General features: G+C 36.6%; 2 protein-coding genes across 3 annotated transcripts; both read right to left on the reverse strand.

Annotated features, from left to right (window-relative positions):
• Positions 1,952 to 3,432, reverse strand: LOC109832270. Its single transcript, XM_020399695.1, has 6 exons — positions 3,225 to 3,432; positions 3,041 to 3,145; positions 2,849 to 2,965; positions 2,591 to 2,727; positions 2,125 to 2,479; positions 1,952 to 2,036 (listed from the first exon to the last, which is right to left on the reverse strand). Exons 1-6 carry the CDS (start codon positions 3,249 to 3,251, stop codon positions 1,965 to 1,967), a joined length of 813 nt encoding a protein of 270 aa, XP_020255284.1. The 5' UTR covers positions 3,252 to 3,432; the 3' UTR covers positions 1,952 to 1,964.
• LOC109834036 lies at positions 3,604 to 9,832 on the reverse strand. 2 transcript variants are annotated; one of them, XM_020401921.1, is made up of 5 exons: positions 7,682 to 9,832; positions 7,361 to 7,597; positions 6,246 to 6,345; positions 3,952 to 4,017; positions 3,604 to 3,878 (listed from the first exon to the last, which is right to left on the reverse strand). In XM_020401921.1, the coding sequence occupies exons 1-3, from the start codon at positions 9,808 to 9,810 to the stop codon at positions 6,342 to 6,344; spliced, it is 2,370 nt and encodes a 789-aa protein (XP_020257510.1). In that variant the 5' UTR covers positions 9,811 to 9,832; the 3' UTR covers positions 3,604 to 3,878; positions 3,952 to 4,017; positions 6,246 to 6,341. The 2 variants fall into 2 exon arrangements, with proteins under 2 accessions (XP_020257510.1, XP_020257509.1); XM_020401920.1 differs by lacking the exons at positions 3,604 to 3,878; positions 3,952 to 4,017; positions 6,246 to 6,345 and adding an exon at positions 7,010 to 7,277.

The following is an 11,212-nucleotide window of genomic DNA, read 5'->3' on the forward strand; positions in this document are numbered from 1 at the left end:
TCATGTGTGTTTCAAATGAGTCTAAAAGAGAAAAGCGATAGTTTATGGGGTCATATGAAGCTCAAATTAGTTTGATAGGCTTAGCAGATAACAATCATTATTTTAGAAAGTATGTGGGGACTAAAATTGTCCAGGAAAGAAGGGATGAAGCTAGTTGTTTAGGAACAACTAGGAACCAGAGTATTTTAAAATTTTTAGGGTTTTAAAAAAGTAGTTACTTAAATCGTTACGATTTTAAAATTAGTCCCCAAAATCTTTATATTAATTTTGGGTTTATAAACAGTAGTTCCTTAAATCATTAGGATTTTGAAATTAGTCACCAAAATCTATATATTTTGATATTAGTCTCCTACGTCACCTCAATATGCTGATATGAGTTATTTCTTCATCTTAATCGCTAACTCCTGACTGAGTTTAGTCTAACCATAAATGGATAGTCGACTTTCACATTTTCTCTGTGTTAGTAGCTCCTTAGGAGAATCGAACCTAAGACCTTAGCACACTACTCATAGGTAGCTTATCAACTCGGCTATACCCTCTTACGTTGACTGTATGACTATGACTACTATAATTAAACTATAAATTAATATTTGAGGGAATACTAATATTTAAGGGGCTAATTTCTGGGAGCGTTTGGCAATTGGGTGTTTTTGTCGTTTTTGTTTTTTTCAAAAAAAAGAATAAAATGTGTTTGGTAACTAGGGTGTTTTTTTTACCTGACCCAACAAAAATCCCACAAATAAACAGTTTTCTCAAAACACCAAAAAAGTGTTTTGAGTTCCCGTGTCTTTTTTTCACCCAAGCCCTAACATCTCGTCCTCCGAGTTACTGTTGCCGCCTCCGACTCGCTGTCGCCTTCGAGTTGCTATTGTTGCCTCTGCGTTGCCAGCATCTTGTCATCGCTACCGCCTCCAAACCCTATCTCCCTCCTTCGATCGCCGGAGCCGAAGCCCCTCCTCGTTTGATCTCCACCACTGGAACCCCTTGTCACGCTTCGCTTCACAAAATACCAGAGAACCGGAACGCGAACAAGCCAGTGGCGTATCAGACTAAGGATAAATAAGTACTAGACCCTTTTTACTCAATCTAATATGCCAAGCGTCAAGCAATATAATGCGAAGTCACAAGTCCCCGATCACAGTTAGCAAGAATATAATAAACAACTCAGAATAAAATGATCCATATCACAAATAAAATATCATACCAGATATAATATTCGGATCAAACATGCACTGATCACTAGTAGAAAAACGACCAACCTAGACGGAAATTTCCGTCTAGGTTGGTCTACAATCCGTCTAGGTTGGATCATCTAGACGGAAATCCGTCTAGGTAGATTGGTTTATTCTGTTTCCGTCTAGTTTGGATCAAACTAGACGGATTTCCGTCTAGATTGATCAATCTAGACGGAAACCAACCTAGACGGAAGTTATATTTCCGTCTAGGTTGTTAACCTAGACGGAAAACCGTCTAGGTTGTCAACCTAGACGGAATTCCGTCTAGGTTGACCCTAGACGGAATTCCGTCTATACTGAACCAACCTAGACGGAAATCCGTCTAGGTTGATTATTACAACCTAGACGGAATTTTCGTCTAGTTTGGTTCATACTAGACGGAATTCCGTCTAGATTGCTCTTTTTCCAGCAAAAAAAAATATATATTACAATTTGTATTTCCCTGTACAATTACACCAATACATGAATACATATAATAAATACTATATATATGAATACATCCAACCATCCAAATATAATCAAGATTTTAGACAATTCCATTCAAACCCAAAAATATACAAATCCAACATAATGCACAGATCCAGCCATAATATAATCAATTTCAGCATAATAAACAAATCCAACACGCATATAAGTATTGTTATAACATCCAACACGCATATATGTATTGTTATAACAGATAAAGCTGTTCATTGCATTAAAAATGTACAAAAAACCTCATAAACCTCATCAGTCGTCGTCGTCGGCAGTATCTCTATCCCGGTTACGAGAACGTGTGCTGCTCCCTCCAATATCTCCACTCTGAATGGTCAATTGAATAATCATTAAGGGGTGTTTAATACATATTAAATATAAATGAATTTATTATTTTAAGAAAAAAATAAGGTACCTGAGTGCTGCTCTGACCAGCACCGGAATTATCGCCAAGCGAGCTTATAATCCGTATAACACCACCATACGCACCATGAGGAATCGTACCGCTTAAATATTGCATGACATACCCCAGGAGATCATCCATCGAGTTCGCCGTCAGCGCAACTCTTGTCATCTCATTAGTCACCTGGATATGTAGCTCCGAGTCAATCTTGTCAAGCAAATATGCAGAGATACGTGCGACAAATGGCATAGCCTGGAACCGAGGCGGGGCTGCTCTCATGGATGTAAATGGTGTGGAGGATGCTGTGGATGACCTCATGCTTACGCCGGGTGAAGCTCCAACACCATGCAGAGGATATCTCCCTCTCCTATGTTTAGGGAGAAATAAATATTAAATTTTAATCTCGAATTCAATAATGATAAAAAAATATAAATAGGAATGTAGTATTCAAATTGATTCAAATTTTCTACATCCATACCTATTATGACCCATCAAATGCTGTGTGAGAGTAATGTTGTCCTCTGCAGAAAGCATGTGAGGGTCCGGCTCAGATTGTTCCTCCTGCTGCGACATATACACAGTTGCAGCCTCCTTTGATGCAGCCTCAAATCCCTCCTAAAGCACAAATATATAATTAATTCATGGTAAAGACAATGTTATTTGTGTTCTCATTTCCTCATAATATTAACAACAAAATAGAATTAATAATACTACACAAGATATGTATAACTCTCACCACCAACTCGAGATTTGCCTTGATCTTATCTCGATTCTTCTCATCACCCCTATATCTATCACGGAAAATGCCATACGCCGCTTTCGCCCTCAAGTGTATTGGCATTAATGATTTTCCCTGTCATATTATATATTATCACACTCATAATCATACTAATCATTAAATTCATCAAAACTTTAGACGGAAATCTACCGTATCCTGACAATAAACATCCTCCAGATTGGCATAGGAGTGTGAGCCCAAGTGGTGGTCATGCAGCTTCTTTCTTCTATTTTCTGACCCCTTCGTGGATTTATTCTTTTTTAAAAGAAAAAAATTAGCAAATATGCAATAAATTAATATCTTAAAAGTATAAAGTAATTTTCATGAAACTAACCTTGGAGGCATCGCTGTCCCAATACATGAGGAGAGCTGTGAAATGAACCTCGTCAACTCGGGCGTCGAGGTTTAAAAACCTCTGCCAGTCCTCCTCATACCTGTCATAGGTTTCATGTTTGATCTCATGCCTCCATTGTTTGAGAACTACTTCAACCTTAACATTGAACACATAATTCCAAGCCCCCTCAAAGTCCTCAAGGCAGAAGCAGTCCTGTAGATTTACATACACATTTAGGAAAGATAATTTAATATCAAATACTAATTATTAATAAATAAAAAGTAATAGCAATATGTAGTTACCATAAGCGCTGTCCATATCGCCTCGTATGTGTTCTCGATACGATCCTTCTTAGCACCTACAATAATAACATGATAATATATCATATAATATACAAATGTGAAAATTAAAAGTATTTATACAATTTACCATTCGCTATCTCTCTTTCCTTTGCTGCGAGTGCAACCTTCTTTCGTGTCTCAATCATTTCACGCATTTCTTCTAATTTTCTCGCAGCACGTGTATGGTACTTCCTTGCGTCAGCCATAGACTTATGAGAGGCTGGAGGTAAAGGTAAACTAAGATAGTCCTGTGTCTTTGGCCGCAAGTCCGTGTGGAATGTATAAGATGGATATGTCGGTGTCCAAGTATCCCCTACATAAGAAAGGAGAATCATTAATATAGTTTTTAATTAACCATTATAATTGAGCATTATAATATTGAATACCTGCATCAGGGGATGGTTCTGGTACTGCATCAGAGGGGCCAGGTGATGAATAACCCGGAGATGGTACTGCATCAGGGCCAAATGATCACTATTAGCTAGATAATTAATAATTGATAAAATATATTAAAGTATTAATTAATTTTTATACCTGCATCCGGAGATGGTGGTGTATCATCAGCACCACTACCAGGGGTGATACTACGTGATCGATCACCCGCTTGGTCAAAGAGTCTCCTAATACTCCTCATCTGCAAATTCAATTATTAACATAGTTAAGAAAAAAAATATACATGCTCATGAGATAAGTTATTATGAAATGCATTGTTCTTATTATGATTAGCTAAAAAACTTTAATGCAGTGTAACATATATATTACATACCTACATCCAACGCCACATTCTGTGCGTAAGAGAATTCTTGCCAAACATCATCAGATGAACCAATTGGTTCACTATAATTATATTCACTTTCTTCAATATTTTTTTCATTGTTATTAGGTAGAACAACAGATCTTGGCTCCTTGTACAAAACCACCCAATCAGATATGACATTCGGATCTCTCACGAAGAAGCACTGATCAGCTTGTTCTGCAAAAATGAATTTATCATCCGTATATACTTCTCGATGGAGATTGACAAGTGTAAATCCATAATGATCCTTTTGCTTTTTTGCAGGACACCACCGAACCTTGAACATCGTGTAAGTACATTGTTTTGGTTTACCAAACCCGTAAATTACCTCAACAATATCTTCTAATTGGCCATAATATAGTATGTCAGCTAGAATTGGGTTCTGATCTCTTGTACTTGAAAAACATTCTTGAGCAAACAAGCCCATGACCCCACTGTTCTGAGTTACCCTCCTATCATCAGTCTCTAGCGTTCGAAATTTATATCCATTGACCAAATACTCATTATAACGTCTCACTTCATAATAAGGGCGTTGTGCATGTATAATAATTTCATCTGGTAACGTAGTACCATCAAGAAGTGATTTATCAACCTAAGACCTAATCCGATTAAATGCCAATTAAAATTAATTACTACGTTACCCTAGCAAGTATGAAATACAACAAGATATGTAAGCTAGGATAAGCAATATGAACAATGAGATATATCCTATATGATGAATATATATATGCAATGATATATATAAACTGACACAAGGGGTAAACAATCTAAACAAGATAGTGGATGATATAGAAATGAGCAAAGCACAATGGCGATATAAGATATGAACATAAATATGAATGAACGCCAAAGCACACTCAAACAAGCAATATGATCACGGTGTTCGGACCTTCCGTCCTACGTCTCCGCTCCCCACTCCCGGGGAGAAATCCACTATCAACCGGGTTTTCGGAAGCCGGAACTTCTTCTACACACTCGGTTTTCTAGCTAACCGAAAACTCTACAACTCACACTCTTGCAATCACACTCTACACCCACTAAGTGTTGGACTTCACAACACACTCGGTTTTCTAGCTCACCGAAAACCTTACAACACTCACAATGTAACAAATATAAATTTGTTCTCTACAATAGATGAGAACACAATTAAGCACAACTCAAAGTTACAAACTCTTACCACCCAACTATACTATGTATGTAAATACTAAAAGCTCAATGTGGGTGTGTGTAACAATGAGTAAATAAAATCAAAATAACTAAACTCAATTAAAATCTAGCATGTAAGAACAATGATAATCAAACAAGTATATAAATGTAAAGCTAGAGTTTGAGTTTAGAAAACTTCTAAATGAAGTTCAAACTCTGTAGATGATCTTCTCCACTTGTAAAACAAAACAGCTTTAAACCAAACCCTTAAACAAGCTTAAAACAAGCTTAAACTCTTGTTAAAATCTTTTAAACCATTCTCTTAGTTGTTATTAGATCTGAGGTAAATGGGGGTATTTATACAAACCCCAAAGGTAAGAGAAAGCTAACAAAAAGACCAAAAAACCATATCAGCAACGGCTAGAAAACTAGCCGTTAGAATCAACCTGACAGAGCGGCGGTCGACCGCAAATAACACAAAACAGAACAGAAAGACCAGCGGTCGACCGGAACTGTAGATCGGTCGACCGGAACTGTAGCTCGGTCGACCGGAACTGTAGCAGATACATCCGGTTTTATAAAATCAGTTAAAAATAGTATATCAACTCCAAAATTTGTGAAATTTTGAGGGAATGTTCTAGACATGTATAAGAACATGTTAGAGAAAGAATTTCTGAAAAATCATTTCCCAGTTGAGAGAAATAAATGTTTGAACACAGAATTAATTAATTTTTATACCTGCATCCGGAGATGGTGGTGTATCATCAGCACCACTACCAGGGGTGATACTACGTGATCGATCACCCGCTTGGTCAAAGAGTCTCCTAATACTCCTCATCTGCAAATTCAATTATTAACATAGTTAAGAAAAAAAATATACATGCTCATGAGATAAGTTATTATGAAATGCATTGTTCTTATTATGATTAGCTAAAAAACTTTAATGCAGTGTAACATATATATTACATACCTACATCCAACGCCACATTCTGTGCGTAAGAGAATTCTTGCCAAACATCATCAGATGAACCAATTGGTTCACTATAATTATATTCACTTTCTTCAATATTTTTTTCATTGTTATTAGGTAGAACAACAGATCTTGGCTCCTTGTACAAAACCACCCAATCAGATATGACATTCGGATCTCTCACGAAGAAGCACTGATCAGCTTGTTCTGCAAAAATGAATTTCTCATCCGTATATACTTCTCGATGGAGATTGACAAGTGTAAATCCATAATGATCCTTTTGCTTTTTTGCAGGACACCACCGAACCTTGAACATCGTGTAAGTACATTGTTTTGGTTTACCAAACCCGTAAATTACCTCAACAATATCTTCTAATTGGCCATAATATAGTATGTCAGCTAGAATTGGGTTCTGATCTCTTGTACTTGAAAAACATTCTTGAGCAAACAAGCCCATGACCCCACTGTTCTGAGTTACCCTCCTATCATCAGTCTCTAGCGTTCGAAATTTATATCCATTGATCAAATGCTCATTATAACGTCTCACTTCATAATAAGGGCGTTGTGCATGTATAATAATTTCATCTGGTAACGTAGTACCATCAAGAAGTGATTTATCAACCTAAGACAAAAAATTTCAGAATATTTAGGGGATGTTATATTATGAATGTTCATAAATTAATTGTTAAATACTTACATCAAATCTTAACCAATCAGAAAATTCTTTCCTATGTCTTTTCTGAATATTATGCGCTGCATTCCTACCGGTTGTTTCATTCTTAAGCTTCTCCAAATGTCGCCTACATAAACAATATATAAGTTTGCATTGCGAACATTATGTAAAATGAATAGTCTCATCTATATTTCGGGTGTTATTTGTTACCTTCGATAGTCTGCGAACATATCAAGGTTTTCCAGCACATATGCATGAATTTGTTCTAAGAGAGATCTCGGATATTTTTCACGCTTTCTCTCCTTATCTGGTACTTGAGCCGTGGTTTTCTTCTGGCGCATGTAACGTGATGCAAAAATAAAGCATTCATTTGCCACGTATCCTTCAGCTATCGAGCCTTCTGGACGAGCTCGATTGCGAACATTATGTTTCATGGAGCCCAAGTATCTTAGAATCAAAATAACTAATTATTAGCACGGTAATTTCAAAAACGCATATACAAGTAATGAATGCAAAAAAAATATAATTTACCTCTCAATCGGATACATCCAACGATAAGTAACAGGTCCGGCGATTCTAGCCTCTCTTGCAAGATGCTGGGTAAGATGGACCATAATTGTAAAAAATGAAGGAGGGAATATTACTTCCATATTGCATAGAGTAACTCGGACCTCAGCTTCAAGTTTTTTAAATTCATCTACATCTATGACTTTAGAGCATAATTTTCTGAAAAACCCACAATACTCAATAATAATCTTCGACGCTTCTTTATCCATATTGTTACGGATTGCAACAGGAAGCAATTGATGGAGAAGAACGTGATAATCATGGGTCTTCAGACCTAAGAGTTTTCGCTCTTGCACTTGGACATTATTTGAAATGTTAGCAGAGTAACCATCCGGCGACTTTACCGATTTGAGAATTTCACAAACTCGTTGCATCTGCTCATTTGACATTGTAACACGAGACGGAGGCAACTTTAATTTTTTAAGTCCAACATCTTGAGCTTGCAAATCATTTCGGATATTCAAAGCAGTCAGATCTTGGCGCGCCCGTAGATCATCCTTCGACTTGTTTGCATCTTGTAGGAGAGTTGATACTATGTTATCACATATATTTTTCTCAATATGCATGACATCTAAGTTGTGGCGGATTTTAAGATTTTGCCAATAAGGTAGCTGAAAGAAGATACTAAATTTAGTCCATCCTCTAGGTAATTTTTGGTCTTCTTCCTCAACTTGCATTTTCCGGACCTTTCGCTTACGCTTCAGTGGCCTTTTTGACTTTAAATAATCTCTTACTCTGAGCGGGCTAAATTTAGAATAGCGTTTTTTCCCAAACACAACTTTTGGAAACCCCTCAAGTAATTGAACGATCTCAGTACCTGTGAGTTGACGCGGCTTCATTCTTTTCTCAACTGTGCCATCAAACTTAGCTGATAATTTTCTGTACTTATGACTCAAGGGCAACCACCTTCGATTAAACCAATAACAACTCTTTCGGCTATGTGGTAATTGAAGAGCTTCAAATTCCGGACCACATACAGGACAAGCACACTTTCCCTTTGTGGAATACCCAGACAGATTAGCATAGGCTGGAAAATCATTAATCGTCCATAATAGAATAGCACGTAATCTAAACGATTCTTTTAAATGGGCATCATATGTTACAATACCCTCAGACCATAGTTGTTTCAGCTCATCAATTAGAGGCTCTAAGTAAACATCAATATCATTTCCAGGTGCATGTTTACCGGGTATCAGTAATGAAAGTATCATAAATGGCTGTTTCATACAAAGCAATGGAGGTAAATTATATGGCATTAGTACAACTGGCCAAGTAGACCAACCAGAGCTCATTACCCCAAATGGATTGAATCCGTCACTTGACAGACCCAGTCTTACATTTCTGCAATCTTCGGCAAATCGAGGATAAATTTTATCAACATGCTTCCAAGCTACCGCATCAGCAGGATGTCTCAATTTACCATCATCTACTCGATCTTCCTTGTGCCACCTCATATTTTTCGCCGTTTCTTTGTTCATGTACAATCTTCGCAATCTAGGAGCTAATGGAAAATGTCGAAGCACCTTGGCTGGAATTTTCTTCTGTGTTATCTCTGTCTCCGTTGTAATCCTTATTGAAGAATTTGTACGTTGTTTCCACCTAGAAACTCCACATGCCGGACATTCTTGAAGATCTTTATTGGCCTTGTGGTACAAAATACAATCATTCGGACATGCATCAATCTTATTATAATCTAGACCCAGAGCAGCGACAATCTTCTCAGCTTGATAAGTTGTTTGGGGTATGCTATTCACTCCTCCAGGTATTACAGTTCGAAGCAAATCAAGAAGCATTTCAAAATAATTATCTGACATACCGCTAAGTGTCTTAATGTGTAGGAGTTTTAGCATAAATGAAAATCTGGAGTACTCGGTACATCCCTCATATAAGTCCTTTTCACTATCTTCTAGTAGCTTCAATATTCGTTCTATTTCTGCGGAGGAATGCATATCATCAATATTTTCGGCACTTCCATCATCTCCTACTTCTTCAGCTTCAACATCGATATCATCTTCACTTTTATCTCCGATATCATCCTCGACATTATCATCACCCTCAAATTCTCTAGGTCGAGGAAAAATATCATTCAACATTGTTTCTGTGTCATCTATTCGTTGTCCACCGGACGTACCGACACGCACATTTGGATCCTCATCTTCAGTGATACCTTCCCCATGCCAGTTCCAATATTTATATTTTTCATCAAAACCTGATTTCATTAGGTGGATCCGTATATCATTACTATTCAGCAGTTTCAAATTTCTACACATGCAACAAGGACAATACATAGCACCACTTGCTAATTTTCTCTGATTCATTTCTGCATAACGTATGAAGGCTTCACATCCCTCCTTGTATCGCGTGTCACGAAATCTATAAAGCCGTGGGATATCTATCCATGATTTGTCAGGAATTACCCTCATCTGTAAATTATATATAATTATTAACTACGACAAATCACACAACTACTAGTACATTCATGACTCTTATACATACAAAACAAATCTAACATACGTTCATATATCATTTAACAATATAAATTTAGTTCTACATAAAATATATTTGAAACGTACGTAGAAACTAATTACACCAATTGATCGGCTGTCATAGGAAGGCTTCTATCCATTAAGAATATAGTAGTGCTTACATCCAACTTCATATACTTTGTATATTTTCATTTCTTGAAAATTTCGGCAGCACCTACCCGCTGTTCTCCCTGTACACTGTGCGGATGTTATTATGCGTATCAGCAATAGCCCGAAACGCAGAACAACATACGCTTATTGTACACGGAGAACAACGAATACGTGCTGCCAAAACTTTCAAGAATGAAAATATACAAAGTATACAAAGTTGGATGTATGCACTACTATATTCCTAACCCGTCCGAGAAGGACAGATCCAATAATTACGAATTTCAGTACCAATTTTTTATTCCTATAATATAAAATAAACGCTCATTTTTGGAAGAAAACTTCGTCTCCTACCCAAATCTGAGTCGTATATCATATATTATAAGTCCAAATAATTGGATGTAATTATTGGACGGAAGTCTAGGGATAACGTTATTTTTTTATTCACCTAAATTGGATTATAACACATTATAAAAATTTATAATGTGTTATATATCACTCTATTTTTTACAAAAAATTATTTCACATATTTTCACATCACAAACTTAAATAATCACACATACTTATAGCACGAATGAAACTTAAATGAGTTAGGGTTTATAAGTGTTTAAAACTCAATAATGATAACTAGTGTTGTTCAAATGAATTAACATGTATTTAATTAAGTTAGGATTTTCAGAATTGAACTCGTTTATTTTTCAACATAATTAGGGTTTTTAACCAAATTCAACAATAATTAATAATAAAATTGAAATTTCTAAAGCTCAGTAGAAAAATCATACCTTTTAAACTGATTTCCGCAACGGACACCGCCGAAGGAGGGGGGGTCGGGAGGTTCCGGAGGAGGGGGGGTCGGGAGGGG

The sequence above is a fragment of the Asparagus officinalis genome, chromosome 3, assembly GCF_001876935.1.
Source record: "Asparagus officinalis chromosome 3, Aspof.V1, whole genome shotgun sequence".
NCBI classification, from domain to species: domain Eukaryota; kingdom Viridiplantae; phylum Streptophyta; class Magnoliopsida; order Asparagales; family Asparagaceae; genus Asparagus; species Asparagus officinalis.